This window comes from Glycine soja, chromosome 17 (genome assembly GCF_004193775.1).
Source record: "Glycine soja cultivar W05 chromosome 17, ASM419377v2, whole genome shotgun sequence".
NCBI lineage: Eukaryota > Viridiplantae > Streptophyta > Magnoliopsida > Fabales > Fabaceae > Glycine > Glycine soja.
In genome coordinates, this window is record NC_041018.1 from 14,822,890 (window position 1) to 14,842,633 (window position 19,744).

Genomic DNA, 19,744 nt, shown 5'->3' on the forward strand with positions numbered 1-19,744 from the left:
ACTCTTATATTTCAAACATATTTAACAAATTGCACTATAGTTTAACCCTTCAGGATCCTAACTAGGAATCCTACAATCTCCTTTAACACTGCGCATAAAAGTTCTCTCAAGGTAAACACTGGTCGGGTTACTGTATAACTCATAACTCACATGACAAGTAATATTACTACAAATATCAATCACACTTTCATTCACAACCATATTTCATGTCTACAGTTTAACATTTCACACTTTAACTAATTACAAAATATACTCAACAATTAAATAAAAATGTATCATAATAATAATAACATACGATATTTAACTTCAAGACTTATAAACAAATAACTATAAAATACACGTAAAATATATATATAAGTATATTATATTTAATATATATATATATATATATATATATATATATATATATATATAACATATAAAAAGTATTAAATATATATTAATATAAAATAATCACAATAATATCAAATATATCATTAAGTAAATACAAATTATATATAACAATAAAATATATACTCATATTGATTTATATGAACAACATGTATACCTATATTCTAAATATATTTCAACTAAGTTACCAACATCAAGAAAATGCCTAATTACAATGTGAATACAACTTTAGTTAATTTTTTTAAATGATTTTAGCCAATTCAATTATCCAACAATCCCTACACATATGAATTTCATGACGAGAAATCACCCACGTGAAATAAAATATAAAGTTTGTAAAAAAAATAGTATCAATATATATGTACACGTATACACTGCGGTGTGAAAAAAAAATTTAAAAAATAAAAAGAATAAGATTGAAAGGCCAACATATCTGGTATAAACAAAATCACCACCACACAATTTTTATGCTAATTATAAAGAATTCTAATTCCTAAGGTACACACCTAACACAGGAACACATCAATTCTACAACAAACTCGCAACAGAACACCAATTGGTTCATCAAACACACTCAATCCGCGATTAAACATGAAAACATAATTAAACTTCATAAACACCCCAAAATAACCCAAAAATTGATCATCTAGGGATTCCTACACATGTTCATTCTAATCCCCAAGCGTGAGTAACTCATTCCTTACCTCGATGTAGTCGCTTAAATGTTCTCTGTTAGCAATTGTGGCGTCTCTAGTGCTCTCTAGAGCTCCTCCTCTGGTTACTCTGTTAGGGTTCTTGTGCGTCAGAAAAAAAAAAAGAAAGGAACAGAATATGTTTTCTAAAAAACTGTTGATTAACATTTGACTTATATAGTGAGAATTTATGACCTAATAATTTATTTATTTATTTATTACTTATTTATTTATTTATTAATTTATTAATTACTTATTAAAAGTTATGGCTGTTACATTTCTAATTAGTTTTACCAAACATAGCCATAAGCTAACATTTTAAAAGAAAATTACTAGAAGTAACATTTAAAAAATGATAAAAACTACGAAAACATTCATTTATCAAATGGTTAAACAATTTTTTCGACTAATAAAAAAAATTAGAAACTAACTAAAATGTTTTCTCTATCACACTCTAAAAGTAAATGGTTTTAGTTCTTACTATTACATAACTTCTCATGTGTTTTGTAAAACTAGCTAAGTTAGGAGTTGAAAAATTAAAAACTTATAAATTACTAATTGAATTGAAAGTGATTAATAAAATTAGCTAATAAGCTAACTAATAAATATAAAATGAAATTAAAGAACATATTTAATTCTTTGATTTCATAAAATCAGTAAAGATAAAAAAAACTAATAGTTTATAAACTAATTTATTTTTATGAGTTAGTTAAAGTAGCTTTTGAAAGTTAGCTAGAAGGTACTGGAATAAGTTATTCACACTCCATTATAATTGTAATCATAATATTTTTTGTTATCTAGCGTATGTTTAGAACAGTTGAAATCTTGTGATTTCAACTATTTTTTGCCCAAAATAAAGTTGTTCGCAAAATAGTGAAGATGTTTGAAAACATAACTGGAATTTAGAAAAGAAAAAAAATTGATGAGCTATTTTTTAATCTAAAAAGATGTAATTTATAATTATTTTTCAACATTTTTTTTCATACTCTTCTTTGTGGTATCACTACCAAAGATAACCATTCCCATTAGTAACTTATTATTATTATTGTATCGTCGGTTCAATACATTTTCCATTTCATATCAACAATACTTTTGTCTAATTAGTGAAAGAGAAAGGTGTTGGGTGTGATATTTTCAAAATTTCACATTATTAATTTTTTATTGTCTTCAAATATATTATTTTATATATTTACTACAGCCAATGTCATTTTGATTTAGGTAGTGCGATGAATATAATTTCTAATCACATTCCCCTAAAAAAAATTATAATCACATTATGAATATAAATTATGTTACATCACTTTGGATAAATCACCCTTCTGTTGTATTTTTTTTTACCTCTTATGTTTTCTTTTATGGATCAGAATCGAAGACAATGTTAGATTTATAGCAACTATCACAATCTTGATTAACCCTGAGTCACCCCTCCAAATAAAACTTTATTGATAAATATGCCAAAACACAAGGTGTGTGTATAATGTTGTCAACATCACGAGTTAACTTGCACGATCCCACGATTTTTTGGACTTCGATGAGTATGAAGTTTGTTTGGGATGAATCTGCGTTCTGTTTCAAGGCTTTTATTTCTTTCACCTCTATTTTTGCTTACTACATCTCCCAAAGGAGTTGAATAGCCACAAATACCATTGCCTCTCCCAAGCAGGCCCTGTCTTCACCCAATACAACGGTTGACCAAACATTGTTGCCGCTTACCGCAACCTTCTTACACCACCACCGAACCACCCTAACGCAAGAAAGAAAGCATAGAGTCACAAATGGAGTCGAGAACCAAGGAGAGGTGTAAAAATTACCCCATAAAAGTCTTTCTAGAATATACTTTGTAACACCTCATTTTTTGTAAAATAAATTAAAAAGAATTTTATTTTAAAATAAATAGAGTTTTAGAAAATAATGATGTTGTTGTAATTAAATAAATAAGAAGAAATAGTTTTATTAATTAAAATAATAGTTTTAAGGTAAATAAAATAAATATATTTTCTAAGAAAATAAAAAGAATGTTTTATTCATTCATTTGATAGGGAGTAAATGATGTAGCTTCATGTGAAGCTTGTAGGTCTTGGATCTTCTTCATCAATGGAGTCCTATGCTTCTTGAAGTTCAATGGCAACAGAATGAATAAGAAAGAAAGATGATTGGAGATGCCACTTCAAGGAGAATATGAGTCAAGAACAAGCTCATCACCGTAGAAAATCATGGATAAGATATTGAAGATAAGAGAAGATGAGTGAAGGGAGAAGGAGAAAAGGAGCACGGAATTTTATGTTTCAAATGAGATGTGGACTTTGAAGTGTAATTCTCAAATGATCAAAGTTGAAAAAATACACACACAAGGCCTCTATTTATAGCCTAAGTGTCACACTTGGAGGAAAATTTGAATTTCTATTCAAATTTCACTTGAATTTGAATTTGAATTTGAATTTGTGGAGTCAAATTTGGAGCCAAAATTTCACTAATTATGATTAGTGAATTTTAGCTATGGTTCAGCCCACTAATCCAAGATCAAGTCTAAGATTATCCACTAAGTGTGCTTAGGTTTCATGAGACATGTAAAACATGAAGAACATGCACAAAGTGTGACTATATGATGAGGCAATGGGGTGTAGCAAGCAAATGCTCACCTCCCCCTTAAGATGGTCCAAAATTTAATTGGATTGGACTTCTCCCAATTCAATTAAATTTATCTCCCAACACACACATCAAATAGTGCACTTAATGCATGTGAAATTACAAAACTACCCCTGATACAAAAATTAGTCTAGGTGCCCTAAAATACAAGGGCTGAAAAATTCTACATTACTAGGGTATCTTCCCTACACTATGAAGCTCTAAATACAAGACAAAAAATAATGAAACTTTAATCTAATATGTACAAAGATAAGTGGTTTATACTTAGCCCATGAGCCCGATATCTACCCTAAGGCTCATGAGAACCCTAGGGCCTTCTCTTGCATCTCTGGTCCAATCTTCTTGGAGTTTTCTATCCAATGCCCTAGGGGGTAGGATTGCATCATTCCATCCCCCTTGAAAAGGATTTGACCTCAAATCTAGAGGTTCTTGAAACTCTGGGCTTCTTCCCTCAACACCTGTAAAAAGAATAAAAACATATATATTAGTGGTGTTTTGTATGTTGGACTAAGGTAAGGTCTGAAAACCCATTTTCTGGGCATCTTCCCATGAGGGAACATGGTTCCTCACCAACTCAATGAGTGGTGCTACAAGTATAGAAAAATATGGGACAAACCTTTTGTAAATGTTTGTTAATTCATGGAAGCCCCAAATTTTCCTTTTACTTGGTGGAGTGGGCCATTCAAGAATGACCTTTATTCTCTTAGGGTTCATGGGAACCCCTTGATCACTATTTAAAAAATTAAGGAAAGTAATGCAATAAAACATACATTTTTTTGTATTTTCATGTTGATTATTCATACCAAAAAGTACGAAAAACCTAAGGTGTCCTATATGAGCACCTAAGTTTGTATTGAAACTAAAAATAAGAACAAATCTACCTAATGAGTCCCTATGTATGTGAATCATGAAGATGTTGGATGTGTGGATGATTTTACAAAAGAGGGTTGTACCATTCAACACATTCATCATACCACCTATCATAGGGATTCGGTGCCTCATAATACCTATTTTGGGCACCAACAAAGCACAAGGAGTTAAGCTCTTACAAATCAAACCTTCATCCAAAAACTCCTTTACTTGAGGAATAACCTCAAGCTCAAGAGGTATGACAGTGCTAAGGGATGTTTCCCTTGATAGGAGAAGGTAGAAAGATTGTTTAAGAAGGAGTGCTCTTTTGATATCACCTTTTGTTGCAAAATGATTTTCCTTCTTAACAATCTTCTTGGAGGAATCTTTTTCCTCTTTTTCCTTCCCCTTGGCCTTTGAAGACAAGGCCTTAATATCCTTCTTTTCTTTTGTTTTTCTAGTTTTTCTTCCTCATCCTTCTTATCTTTCATAGTTAGTTGATCTTTGGCCACCTGTGAAGGTGTTTGAGGATGCAACACAAATTTAGTGCCAAGATGGGTGAGGGTAATCTCATTAGTTAGACCATTGTAAATGATCTTCCTATCAAATTGTCATGGCCTTCCTAAAAGAATATGCCCTGCCTCCATGGGAACTATATCATAATTAACTTCATCCTTATATGTCCCAGGGAGAAAGGTACCTTCACTTGTTGGTTAACTATCATTTCCCCTTGCTCATTGAGTCATTGAAGTTTATAAGGTTTTGGGTGGGGAATGATAGTGAGGTTCAACTTGGAAACTAATCTTGTGCTACAACAATTGCAATAAGATCCACTATCCACAATGAGAGAACAAGTTTTATCTAAAATTTTGTATCTTGTATGAAATATGTTCTCTCTTTGGGATTGAGATAGATCACAAGATTAACCTCCAAGGAGCCTTCTAACCATTAGGAGGCCACCTTCTTCATGGGGGTAGACTTCATCACTAGACTTTTCACCCCTTACTTCGTCTTCACTTCCACTAGAGGAAGGGGAAGAAATAGTCTCCTCTTGACTTCTATAAATGTCTTGACCCCTCATAATCATGGTTTTCTTTGTGGGGCATTGAGAGGCAATGTGACCTCTCCCAAGACATTTAAAGCATTTAATGTAGCTAGTCCTTTCTTGGGAACTAGTCTTAGGGGTGGATTTCTCTATGGTCTTACACTTATCTTCCTTGGGTTTTGAATGTGCAGCCCCCAAAATTCCTTGGGCTTGGTCCTTTCTTAGATAAGAGTGAAAGCCATAAGATTTTGAAGAAGACTTTCTTTTAATTTGTTGCTCCACTCTTATACAAAGTTGGACTAGCTCATCTAGGTTCCTATATGGAAGGAGTTCAACCTTGTCCCTCACTTCCATATTAAGCCTACTAAGGAACCTAGCTATGCTTGTTCTTTCCTCCTCCCTAAGTCTATCTCTTAAAAGGAGTAGTTCCATTTGTTGTCTATATTCTTTAATACCCATACTCCTTTGTCTAAGCCTTTGGAGCTTATCCATAAGCTCCCTTTCATAGTAGGAGGGAGTGTGCCTCTTCCTAAGGGCACTCTTAAGATCATTCCAATACTCTACTGGAGGATCCCCATGAATCCTTCATTCCCTAATAAGGGAAGTCCACCAATAGAGGGCATACCCTTGAAAGCTAAGGGTAGCCAATGGAACTTTTCTATCTTCGCTAATATGATGGCAAGCAAAGAGTTGTTTAACCTTCATTTTCCAATCTAAGTAGGCCTCAACATTATCTTTTCCATGAAAATATGGGAGGCTAATGTTAACCTCTTGTGTCCTTTTATCCTTTTCTCTTATTTGGGAATGATGTTTAGTATGTGAACTATGGCGCCCTCTATAATAGTTGTTAAGTTTTTCACTTAAACTCTTGCAAGAGTCATGACTACTATAGGAGACATGTTTTTTTCTTTTCATTTCTTTCATTATTTTTATTCTTTCTTCCTCTCTTAATTTGTTCTCTCTTATCTTGATTTATTTTTACCCTCTCTTTTCCTTTTTCTTTTCTTTCTAGTTTTTCTTTCCATAACTTGAGGAAACTCAACTCATCTAAGATTCTAGATAGAGGATCCTTATGACTAATACCCTCACCATTAACACTAGATGAATGATGACTCATGTTGGTTCCTAAGTTGTGGTTCTTTCTTGTTGGAGGTTTGTAAAAGGTAAAAGCTAGGGTTCAAAAGAACTCAAGATAAGCGTGATAAGCAAGAAGAAAGTATTATGTAATTACAAGATAAACTAGGTATGACTAGTAAAGAAAATAAGCTATGAAAGTAAGCAAGAAATTAAAGTGTAAGAAATGTAAACTAGGCGGATCCTAGGAGTGTTTGGATGACCACATTTAAGGTTCCCAACAAAACACTCACTATCCTAAGGGAAAATTGCCTAAAATTATTACACATAAATGGAAGTTTGGTAACCTATTGGAGGCTCCCAACACACTTCCAATGAAAGGCGTTTTTGTTACAAAACTTGAAAGCAATGAAGGTAATAAATTGCCAATTACTAAATTACAAAACGGTCCTCAATTTTGGTGGTTGTTCTCTCTTTGGTGATTCACTCAATTTGGAGTGCTTCTTGTGAATGTATGTGTATGAAAGTTTTGAAGATACCAAGACAAAAGCAACACAAGTTTTATTTCAAGTCCAAATCAAGACCAAGAAAACAAAGATCAAGAAGAAAACTAAGTCTTAGTCTATCTTTGTTAAAAGAGTCTCTTAGTGATTGCAAAGGTTTGACCTCACAACATAGTTTTTAAATTGATTATAAAAAGGTTTTAAAATATTTTTAACATTTTCTGGAAAAGGCATTTTTTCACTGGTAATTGATTATCAGACATTGTAATCGATTACCAGAAGCAAAATTATTTTAAAAAACTCTTTCAAAAAATTTGAAATTTGAAATTTGAAAGCTGTAATCGATTATCAATAACAGAACTACAAAAATTCAAATTGAAAAGTCATGACTCCTCATTACATAACTGTGTAATTGATTACCAAAGAGTTGTAATTGATTACTAGTGGGGGAATTTTAAAAGCTACTCTGAAAAGTCACATCCCTTCATAAGTTTTTAAAAAGCCACCAAGGGCCTATAAATATGTGACTTATCAACAAAAGTTTTTAGAGAGAGTTTTTCAGAATCTTATTGTCTTATCCTTTCAAAAACAAATCATTGGCCAAACACTTGTAAATCAATTAAGGATTCTTCTAAGAATTTCATCTTGTATCTTCTTCTCTAAGAGAGAGAAAAACATTTATACTTTCTTTAAAGACTTATTGAGATCAAGAGGTTGTTTGTCTCTTGAATTGTGAGTTTCCTGAACACAAGGGAAAGGGATCCCTTGGGTGTTCAGAAGTTGTAAAAATGATTTTTACAAAGTTAGTAGAAATCTCAAGTGGGTTGCTTGAGGACTGGACATAGGCACAAGAAGTGGCCGAACCAGGATAAACTGAGTTTGCATTTCTCTCTTCCCTATCTTGATTACATTATCTTTCATATTTTATTTATCTTGCACACTTGAACTATTCTGTTAATATAATTTTCATCTTCATCTTCAATATTCTTAATATATAGATTTAAAAGGGGATTTAGAAGTCAATTAAACGAGAAATTTTTTAACTTAATTCACCCCCCCCTTAAGTTATTGAGGGCACTTGTCTAACAAGTGGTATCAGAGTTTGATTCTTGTATAAAGTTTAGAAAATTCAAGAATAATTATGGTCTCATCAAACTTCCTATTTCCCAAAGGAAACTTCATTAATAGGCCTCATATATTTAATGGTGTGGGCTATCATTACTGGAAAACCCGCATGCAAATCTTCATAGAGGCTATAGATTTAAACATCTGGGAAGCTACTGAAATCGATCCTTACATCCCTACAATGGTAGTAGGAAATGTAACTATAGAAAAACCTAGGGAACAATGGGATAAAGAGGAAAGAAGAAGGGTACAATATAACTTAAAGGCTAAAAATATAATTACCTCTGCATTAATGGATAAATACTTTAGAGTCTCAAATTGTAAGAATGCAAAAGAAATGTGAGATACATTACAAGTAACCCATGAAGGAACAACAGATGTTAAGAGATCTAGAATAAACACCCTAACACATGAATATGAACTTTTCAGAATGAATCAAAAAGAGACCATACAAGATATGCAAAAAAGATTTACACATATAGTTAATCATCTTGCATCATTAGGAAATATATTTCCTAATGAGGATCTCATTAACAAAGTTCTAAGATGTTTAAGCAGGGAATGACAACCAAAGGTAACTATAATTGCATAATCAAGAGATCTCACTAACATGTCTCTTGCAACTCTTTTTGGAAAGCTTCAGGAACACGAAATGGAACTTATGAGACTAAATCAACATGAAGAAAATGAAAAGAAAAAGAAAGGAATAGCACTTAAAGCCTTATCTTCTATTCAAGAAGAAAGTGATAGAGAAGACTTGAATGAAATAGAAGAAGATGATGATTTTAGTTTCTTCATAAAGAGATTCAACAAGTTTCTAAGGAACAAAGGAAATCAAAGAAGAACAAATTTCAATACAAAGAAAAAAAGGAGAAGACTCTCCTTCTGTTCCAAAGTGCTATGACTGTAATCAACCTAAACATCTAAGAGTTGATTGCCCTAGTTTTAAGAAAAGAATGGAGAAGTTTGACAAGAAAAATTTCAAAGACAACAAAGCAAAAAAAGCTTACATCACTTGGAAAGATAAAGATATAGATTCATCAGGAGATTCAGAAAATGAAGTCGTGAATCTGAGTCTCATGGCCAAAAACTATGATAGCGAAGAAGAGGTAACATCTTCTAACAATAACCTATCTATTTCCTTTGATGAACTTCAAGATGAATTTAATGACTTGCATAAAGAATCAGTCAAACTTGCCAAACTAGTTTCAGTTTCTAAGAAAATAATTTCAAATTTAGAAAAAGAAGTTATGAAATTAAATATAGAATTAGAAAATCTTAATACTGAAGTCAAAACATTAAAACAAATTGATAGAAATCAATCTTCTACCATACCAGATATTAATAAAGTATCTCACTCATGTAAATGTTGTGATAAATTTAAAGTAGAAATTAAAGATCTAAAAGATTCTCTTGCCAAATTTACTCTTGGCAAAAATAATTTAAACATTATACTAGGAAAGAAAATATGTGTGTTTGATAAGGCTGGATTAGGATATAGACCTGAAAAACAACAGAAAATGTATAAAAACTTCTTTGTATCTTTTCAAAAGAATAGTTCTCTCTTCTTAACATGTTTTTATTGTGGAAAGAAAGGACATAGTGCATCAACATGTTATTTTAGGAAAAATAGTAGTAACATTAAAATGATATGGGTTCCAAAAGAATCTTTGATCAAAACTAACAATCAAGGACCCAAGAAAATTTGGGTACCTAAGTCAAAAACATAATTATGTGAATGAAGGATTTCTTGAAGAAAAGCTGGTACATTGATAGCGGATGCTCTAAACACGTGACGGGAGATGCATCAAAATTTACTCATATATCTCCCAATAAAAGTGGACATGTGACTTATGGAGACAACAACAAAGGTAAAATTCTTGGAATTGGAAAAATAGGTACGAATCCATCTACTTCCATCGAAAATGTTTTACTTGTTGATGGTCTTAAGCATAGTCTACTAAGTGTTAGTCAATTATGTGATAAAGACTTTCTAGTATCATTTGACTCTCATAATTGTGTTATTGAAAATAAACATGATAAAAATATAAAACATATAGGCTATAGAACTAATAATGTATACATGATAAATTTAGATAAAACATCAAATTATGCTCAATGTTTTCTTAGTAAAGATGATGATTCTTGGTTATGGCATAGAAGAATTGCTCATATAAAAATGGAACATTTAAATAAACTAATTTCTAAGGATTTAGTAATTGGTTTACCAAAAATCAAATTTGAAAAAGATAGATTGTGTGATGCATGTCAAAAAGGAAAACAAGTAAGGGTTTCTTTCAAATCAAAGAATATTGTTTCTACAACTCAACCCTTACAACTTTTGCATATGGATCTTTTTGGTCCCTCTAGAACTATGAGTTTTGGAGGAAATTACTATACTCTTGTTATAGTTTATGATTATTCAAGATTCACATGGATATTATTTCTCACTCACAAAAGATATGTTTTTCATGCTTTTAAGAAACTTGCTAAAATAATTCAAAACAAGAAAAATCTCAATATTGCATCTATTAAGAGTGATCATGGAGGAGAATTTGAAAATAAGAATTTTGAATCACTTTGTGATGAAAATGACATTGAACACAATTTTTCTGCACTTAGAACCCCTCAACAAAATGGAGTAGTTGGGAGGAAAAATAGATCTTTAGAAGAAATAGCCTGAACTTTGCTTAATGATACAAATCTTCCTAAATATTTATGGGCTGAAGTTGTTAATACTGCATGTTATATAATGAATAAAGCTTTAATTAGACCAATCTTGAAGAAAACTCCATATGAACTGTACAAAGGAAGAAAACCAAATATTTCTCATCTTCATGTTTTTGGATGTAAGTGTTTTGTGCTAAACAACGAAATAGACAACTTAGGTAAGTTTGATGCAAATTCTGGTGAAGGTATATTCCTTGGCTATTCCTTGAATAGTAAAGCTTTTAGAATTTATAATAAAAGAACTATGATTATTGAAGAATCTATCCATGTTGCTTTTGATGAGACTAACCCTATAAGGCCAAGAAAGGAAACACTTGATGATATTACAGATTCATTATAAGATATGCACATTGATGAGAAAGGGCACAAAGACAAAGGAAATGGAAATGAAAAAGACTTTCAAATTGATGAAAATAAAATAAATATAGATCTTCCAAGAGAGTGGAGAACTTCAAGATATCATCCTCTTGATAATATCATCGGTGACATCTCAAAAAGGGTAACAACTCGACACTCTCTCAAAGATCCATGCAATAATATGGCTTTTGTTCCTTTAATTGAATCTAAAAATTTAAATGAAGCCATAATTAATGAACATTGGATTATTGTTATGCAAGAAAAGTTAAATCAATTTAAAAGAAATAAAGTCTGGGAATTAGTTGACAAACCTGATAATCATCCAGTTATAGGAACTAAATGGGTATTCAGAAACAAATTGGACGAACATGGAATAGTAATTAAAAATAAGGCTAGGCTAGTGGTCAAAAGATATAATCAAGAAGAAGGAATAGATTATTAGGAAACCTATGCTCCAATAGCCAGATTAGAAGCCATTAGAATGTTATTGGCTTTTGCATCCATAATGGATTTTAAACTCTATCAAATGGATGCTAAAATTGCCTTTTTAAATGGTTTCATCCAAGAAGAAGTTTATCTTGCATATTTTATTTATCTTGCACCCTTGAAGTATTTTGTTATAATTTTCATCTTCATCTTCAATATTCTTAACATATAGATTTAAAAAGGGATTTAGAAGTCAATTAAACGAGAAATTTTTTAACTTAATTTACCCCCCTCTTAAGTTATTGAGATCACTTGTCCAACACTTCTTAGTCCAATAGCTCTTAAGATGGTTGGCCCTTTGCTTCTTGACTCAAATTCTTCAAGGGATGACACCAATCTTCCTTTCCAATTCCCTATATGGAAACTCACAAACAAGGAAACAAAGAGACAAGCAATAACCAAAGACCAAAAAAATGAAATGAAAGCTAAAACAATAGAGTTTTAACAAGACAAATTGTCAAGGATTATTCAACAATTAAAGCAATGAAAAGCACATAAAAGCAAGTTAGGACTCAAAGAGAAACCTAGAATGGCTCCATAGTAGAGTAGAAAAAAAAACTCAAGAAACCTCTAGTTTTGGCACTTATTTTTACACTATTTTTCAATTGAAATTTTATAATTAGGATTGGTATAAAATAGACATCAATTATAGAACAAATTTTGAGCCAAACAACAAGCATACTTCCCTTTCACTTTTTTTTTTTCTGGACACTGATTTTCCTACCAGCGTGTATGATTTTTCTTATTTTTTCCATTTATCCAAATCACTTGATTATTTTTTTCTATTTTTTGGTCCAGATGTCTAGAAAATTCAGTAAAAATTTCAGCTCAAAATTCGTAGTTACCAATTCCCAGTAATTTTTACTAGTTTGTACGTTCAAGCTGTCAGTACTAGCGATTTCAACCTAGAAATCAAGAGTAGTGTTTATGTTGCTTAAGGCTTGGATAGTTACAATTTGTGTTTGCTTATGCTCAATTGTCTTGAATAACACAATTCAAGAGAGCTTAAGACTTATTTTGATTCACAAATCCAGTCACAACTCAACTTCTTCATAGGCATCATGTAGGAAACTTAGAAAACAAAAAAAAAAAAAAGTTCAACAACAAGACTACTTCTAGGAATTTATTTAGAACATGTTATAAACTAAATAGCATGCATGAATTAGATTCAAAATTCAAAAGATAGGCTAAGAATGACAAGAATACATGAACAAATGTATCTAGAATTCAATCAACAAAATTAAAATTCAACACAAACTTAGAACATAATGTGATAATTATTATGACTAAACATGACTCTAAGACAACATGGATTAAGTGATTTATACTTGGATTTTTGTGTTTTTTTTTCTAATGAATATTTTGGAAGAAAATTTAGATCTAAAGGTTCAGCACAAGAAGATCATGACTAAAAAATGATAGAACCTAAAATCAACACAAAAACATGATTCAAGAGTAGATCTATAAAATTTGAACCATAGAAATGCAAGAACAAGTGTAGATCTAAGATTTAATCGATTTATTTTTTTGAATCTACTCTAAAAATCACCAAACCATAAGACAATGGAGGATATACATGGAGAATAAGATGAAGAACAAGGAATTAAAGTGAATTGACCGAACAAAAAGATAGAGGAAGCAAACGAACATCACCTAGACGAAGATGCTCTTGATACCACATGACGTAGCTCCATGTGGAACTTGTAGGCCTTGGATCTTCTTCATCAATGGAGTCCTTTGCTTCTTGAAGTTCAATGGCAGCAGAATGGAGAAGAAAGAAAGATGGTTGGAGATGTCACTTCAAGGAGAAGATGAGTCAAGAACAAGCTCACCACCATAGGAAGCCATGGATAAGAACTTGAAGATGGAAGAAGATGAGTGGAGGGAGAAGGAGCATGAAATTTTATGTCTCAAATGAGGTTTGAACTTTGAAGTGTAATTCTCAAATGATTAAAGTTGAAAAAATGCACATACAAGGCCTCTATTTATAGCCTAAGTGTCACACAAAATTGGAGGAAAATTTAAATTTCTATTCAAATTTCATTTGAATTTGAATTTGAATTTGTGGAGCCAAAATTTCACTAATTATGATTAGTGAATTTTAGCTATGGTTCAACCCACTAATCCAAGATCAAGTCCAAGATTATCCACTAAGTGTGCTTAGGTGTCATGAGGCATATAAAACATGAAGGACATGCACAAAGTGTGACTATATGATGAGGCAATGGGGTGTAGCAAGCAAATGCTCACCTCCCCCTTAAGATGGTCCAAAATTTAATTGGATTGGGCTTCTCCCAATTCAATTAAATTTATCTCCCAACACACACACATCAAATAGTGCACTTAATGCATGTGAAATTACAAAACTACCCCTAATACAAAAATTAGTCTATGTGTCCTAAAATACAAGAGCTGAAAAATCCTACATTACCAAGGTACCCTCCCTACACTATGAAGCTCTAAATACAATGCCAAAAAATAATGAAACCTTAATCTAATATGTACAAAGATAAGTGGGCTCATACTTAGCCCATGGGCCCAAAATCTATTCTAAGGCTCATGAGAACCCTAACGCCTTCTCTTGCATCTCTGACTCAATCTTCTTGGAGTCTTCTATCCAATGTCCTTGGGGGGTAGGATTGCATCAGTAAAATTGAATTATTTTTTATAAGATAATAAAAGAAAAGGAAATAAAGTAAACAATAGGCTAAAAATAACCTAGAATAGAGTTATATTAGGTAAGTTTTCACATTTATGATACATCTCTACATTTTCTCTTCTTCTCAAATTCGTTTTTCCTCCTCTGTCCAAATCTTTTCCTTTTTTTCGTATACATTCAAACATCTCCCAATAAAACTATGATCCCAGACTCGTTAATTGTTGGATCATCGTGAAATTCCAACACCATATTAGGAACTCATTTTCGAACATCCCTACCGTTGGGATTTGTGAAATAATGTCTATGGTGAGAGAAATTTACCTCGCACGTAATTCTCATTTTCTCGCATACACTCAAACCTGTCTTAGTAAAATTACAATCTCTGACTGGTTAACCATTGGATCATCATGAAATTTGAACATCGGATTCGAATGTCCTTTTCCCACATTTCTACCGCTGGGATTTTGGAAATAATGTCTAAGGTGAGAGAAATGTCTCTCACACTTAGCTTACTTTTTCCCGCATACACCTGAACCTATTCCACTAAAACTATGATCCTGGACTCGTTAACCATTGGATCGTCTTGAAATGTGAAGACCAGATTTGGAACTCAAATTTTCACATCCCTATTTGTGGGATTTGTGAAATAATGTATGTGGAGAGAGAAATTTTCATCGCACAGAGACAGTGAAATGAGAGCTTCAATCCATTCTCCTTGTCTCTAACGCTTGGAAACTCTAGTAGAGTAATTAGAGGAAAAGCTTGAGGAATCTTAGGGAACCGCTAGAGATGTTGTTATAGCTGTCAGACTACACACGTGAACCCGCTTAGAGGTAAGTGACGAGTTTATCGCAATTGGGGTTAAAATGAATATGTATAGGGATCTGTAAAGGATCTAATTGGGATTTATTTTGATATATTTATCGTATTTTAATTTTTCTTTTACAATTATAATTATGAGATTATTATGTTTGACGGGCCAATTGATGCCCTAATCCAAATTGGTTGATATAATTGAGTGTTCTTGGTGTTTTTGTGTTTTTGACCTATGATTTTGATTACTTTGATTTTGACATGATTATGTGTTAACTTGTGAGATACACGTAAACATGTGATGATAGATTGTGAAATGTTAAATTGTGGACATGAGATATGGTTGTGAATAAGTGTGTGGTTAATACTTGACATCGTGGGTATTGTATAATTCATGAACAATGTCTGCACGCAAAAGTTATTTTAGGAGTTAGACTTGAATCAAGAAGGTGAGACCCTAACGGATTCTCAGAGTTCAGGCCTTGGGGGTAAATACACTCGATTTAAGTGTTCCTTTATGCCTATGTCGATCCCATATGGTTGAAGTATTCTCACAAAACAAAGTGACCTTGACTGGTCACCTTATGATGTTACTTAGTGAGAGTGACTTGAGATACCCATTGTATGACGTATCTTGTTATGTACTCCTAAGCGTCCTGGTGTTGTTTTTCACTGACATGATACCACATTGCATATAGACCTGAGTCTTAGTATAATTGTTGAATAACACCTGTGAATTGTTTATTATGAAATTGATGAGTGTTGTTACGCCTTGAATCGAGTGTGTGATTCATGTGTAATGTGATTGGTGATTGAAAAATGAGTTTTAAATGGTAAAGTGGCGAAGTGGCATAAATTGTATTAAGTTGAGTTATGTGATAAATATTTTTATAATGTATTTTGCTTATGTATTTGTTTATCCGTATTTTAGTTAGGAATGCGATAGCTCACTCCCTCTGTGGTGTTTGTGTTTGGATCTTGTGATGATCTTGAATTTTGTGTTCGTGGGGGTAGATGTTTAGGTGGATGATTATGGATAACCTCATGCTAGAGAATGCTAGAACAGAATGCTCTGATAGAATGTGACATTAGGGCATGCGTTTCTGTATTATTTGCGTGAAGTTCTGGACATGTAGTTTTTATCATTTTGTTTTACATGCTTAGTCTTTAGTTCATTCTTTGGAGTTTTGGACGGCCTTATTTTGAGCCGAGATAATTTTATTATTTATTGGCACAAGTTCTATTATGATGTTAGAAAAGTGAATATGAACCATTTACCTTTTTGAAATGCTTTTTATTTAAATGTGTTTTAAAACTTTTAATTAATTCCACATTCTTATTCCTTTTATTATTAGTACATATATGTGTAGGGTAGAAACTGTTACACATTTATTTTTTTATACTTTCGAAACGATATTTTCGAAAGTGTAAAAACATAATTTCAAAAAAACCTTTTTCGGAACTATAAATACATGATTCCAAAAAGATCTTTTCAAAAGTATAAAAACATGATTCCAGAAAAGACCTTTCTAGAATATGCTAATTTTTTAAATATCATAAAGGCTATTCAAGAAGTATAAAAGAAAATAAGTGTATTCCAAGAGAAAGGCATTTTCAAGATAAGGTCAAGTTTTACAACTTTCTTTCGTTCTGGAATCCATCAACATCTTTTTCCTACTTTAGGGTCATCGACAATGGTGTTGGGCTGTTTCGGTAGCTCTGTTTGGGTCAACTTGGTTGGGAGAGGTAGGGGTATTTCTGTCAGATCAAGTCTTTTAGGGGTTGTAAGAAGCAAAATAGGAATGCAGAAAATAGAATGTGGTCTTTCGGGTCGGGTTCCGTACTGGCCCAATTCAGAAAATAGAATGACCCTAGTCACTTCCAAAAACAACACAGAACCATCGAAAACCCCTCTCCGCTGCGAAGACGTACTCACTCTCTTCCTCTTTGTGCCAAGTAATGCTTTGGTGTTTGCTGCTCTTTTTTTAATTTTTATTTTATTTTCTCTGTTCTCAGCGTTATGTTCTGTCAAGAATTTTAATTAAAAACATGGCTTTAGGTTATTTTATTTGTCTAAAACCCCTTTCTTTTTATGTTCTTTTAAGGGTTTAGATGGCTTTGCGAGGGGTTTGGCAACTTAACAAGCTGATTGTCAGTTATTGCAACTGGGGCGGAAGTAGCAGAGGTATAAGGTACATATACATTCTTTAATGTATTTTATTTTCATATTCATTCGGAACAATCAAGTTTTTATTTTTGTTTTTTGGGTATCTATTATTACTATAGTGCTCTTTATTTGTTTATAACATTGCAAATTTGCATTCGATCTTTGAAGCCATATTTGTGAGTTAACTTTTGAAAGAATGGAGTGGAATAGTAGTTCATAAATGTTCTGGTCATCATTATTCTTATATGATGATATTTAATTTAATGAGTGGATACGATGATATTCGTTCCAGGACATAACAATTGAGATTGGTTACAAACTTACAGTACTACATAGTTGCATATCTTCTAATAATAAGGTTTTAATCAAATTGTTGTTCTTCGGAATGAATGTTGTGTTGCCTTATTTTGATCATCTTTCTCCTTTAACTGCAGGCTTAATCTTTGTTCTTTGATTTTGCTTACTAGTAAAATTTAAGTCTGGAAACCTAGACAATCATGTAGGGTATGTTTATTTTGGCGTTAGAACCCTTCAAACATTCGTTGAGTTCAATCCTGCTAGAGGCATACTTCTCCGTTGTCATGCTTTGAAAGTCATGAAACCAGTAAACCAAACACAATTAATAACTGAGCTTTATGTTGAGCATTATCGTTTTCTCTTCAGATGGGGAAAATTTATGAATTACAATTTTTTTTTCTTGCTTGTATGGTGCTTTTATAGACATCTTTGTTTCTTTGTTTTTTGTTTTTTGTGCCTTATTGGTTGTGACTTCATGCCAATCATAATCTTTTAACAATGGGAGCAATAAAGCAGATCTGATGATGATGATGAGGTTGGCTGATAAATAGCCGATAGGGAGAACAAATATATTGTAGGAGGTACTTTGTGGTGTAATCTGGAAAGGAATTAACTGTAAGGGGGGTTCTAGCTATGCGCTGATACAGTAGTGGGGGAGGATTATAATACTGTTATGCAATATACGAGTAAACTGATATAGGCTGACAAGGAAATATACTAGTATGGCCTGGTGATCCTGCATAGAGGGTTTTTTTCCTCTATGTATGTTTCATGTTTTTGTAACTTTCTCTTGGTAGCTTCTGTTATGGCACTTCTTGTTCTATGAGCTACTGCTGTTATTTTATTATACTTTACCTTTTGCCTTTCAGAAAAAAGAAATCTAGTTAGAGACAGTTTTAAATCAACTATATTTCATGATACCTAGTATTGATTGCCTTGCATTATACCTAGTATTGAAGGCTTGGAACCAGAATATTAATAGCAAGTATCTTTTTCATATTTTCTCCTGCTTTGAACAGGGCATTCTCACTTTAGTTTTATATATTTGATAGGGCATTTATGGAGTCTCATTTGCCAACGTTTAAGGAGAAGAATCCTCAATTAGAGGTGGTAACTGAACTCATTCGTGGTCAGCATCCACATCTGAAGGCTTATTACAGTAAGATTCTTGTGCTCACTTGTAGCGTTGTTACTAAATTTTTTCTCCAATGCTGTTGCATGGGACTGAATGCTGGATGGTAAAAAGAAACAAGAAAATTTTAGCTCTATGCCTCTCTATAGTTACAATGGATGAGTGGACACACTAGGCAAGATAGGATTAGAAAGGAATAATGCATTGGAGAGAAAGTTAGGATAGCATCTATCTTGAAAAAATGATAGTACAATCTCTTCTTAGGTGGTTTGGGTGTGTGTGGAAGATCCAATATGGTGACTCACCTTATGGTGTCATTTGATTTATGTAGCCTGATCCCACCTAGTGGGAATAGGTTTTTGTTGTCGTGATTGATAACTCTCCTATGAAATGCAGAGAACAAGAATCAGCGAGTGATATGTGTGAAGAATATGGACCCAGAAGACATACTTTTGCATGCAACCAGGCTAAGAAATGCATTGGGAAGGAAGGTAGTGAAATTGAGGACAAGACATGTAACCAAACACCCTAGTGTGCAAGGTACTTGGACAACTGCTGTGGAGTATTAAGATAGAACACCATGTGTATGAGAAAGTTCCTTTTCTTATGGTAATCAATTTGTGAACTGGTGGGTGTTAGTTCTCATGTATCTGGCACAATTACCAGTTGTTCAATAATTCACTTTTTTTTGGGTGGTTTGCATTGTTTGCTTCACAATGATGAAGCTAATGAGCAAAATTGAAAAAGCGCGATAAAGGTGGTTGTTGGTTCCGCTTAAA

General features: G+C 32.6%; 1 protein-coding gene across 2 annotated transcripts; it reads left to right on the forward strand.

The window, feature by feature from the left end:
* The first annotated feature begins 17,207 nt into the window (after positions 1–17,207).
* On the forward strand, positions 17,208–19,744 carry LOC114393433 (54S ribosomal protein L51, mitochondrial-like). 2 transcript variants are annotated; one of them, XM_028354787.1, is made up of 4 exons: positions 17,208–17,325; positions 17,475–17,561; positions 18,886–18,992; positions 19,362–19,744. In XM_028354787.1, exons 2-4 carry the CDS (start codon positions 17,482–17,484, stop codon positions 19,532–19,534), a joined length of 360 nt encoding a protein of 119 aa, XP_028210588.1. In that variant the 5' UTR covers positions 17,208–17,325; positions 17,475–17,481; the 3' UTR covers positions 19,535–19,744. The 2 variants fall into 2 exon arrangements, with proteins under 2 accessions (XP_028210588.1, XP_028210589.1); XM_028354788.1 differs by having other exon boundaries at positions 17,252–17,325; positions 17,482–17,561.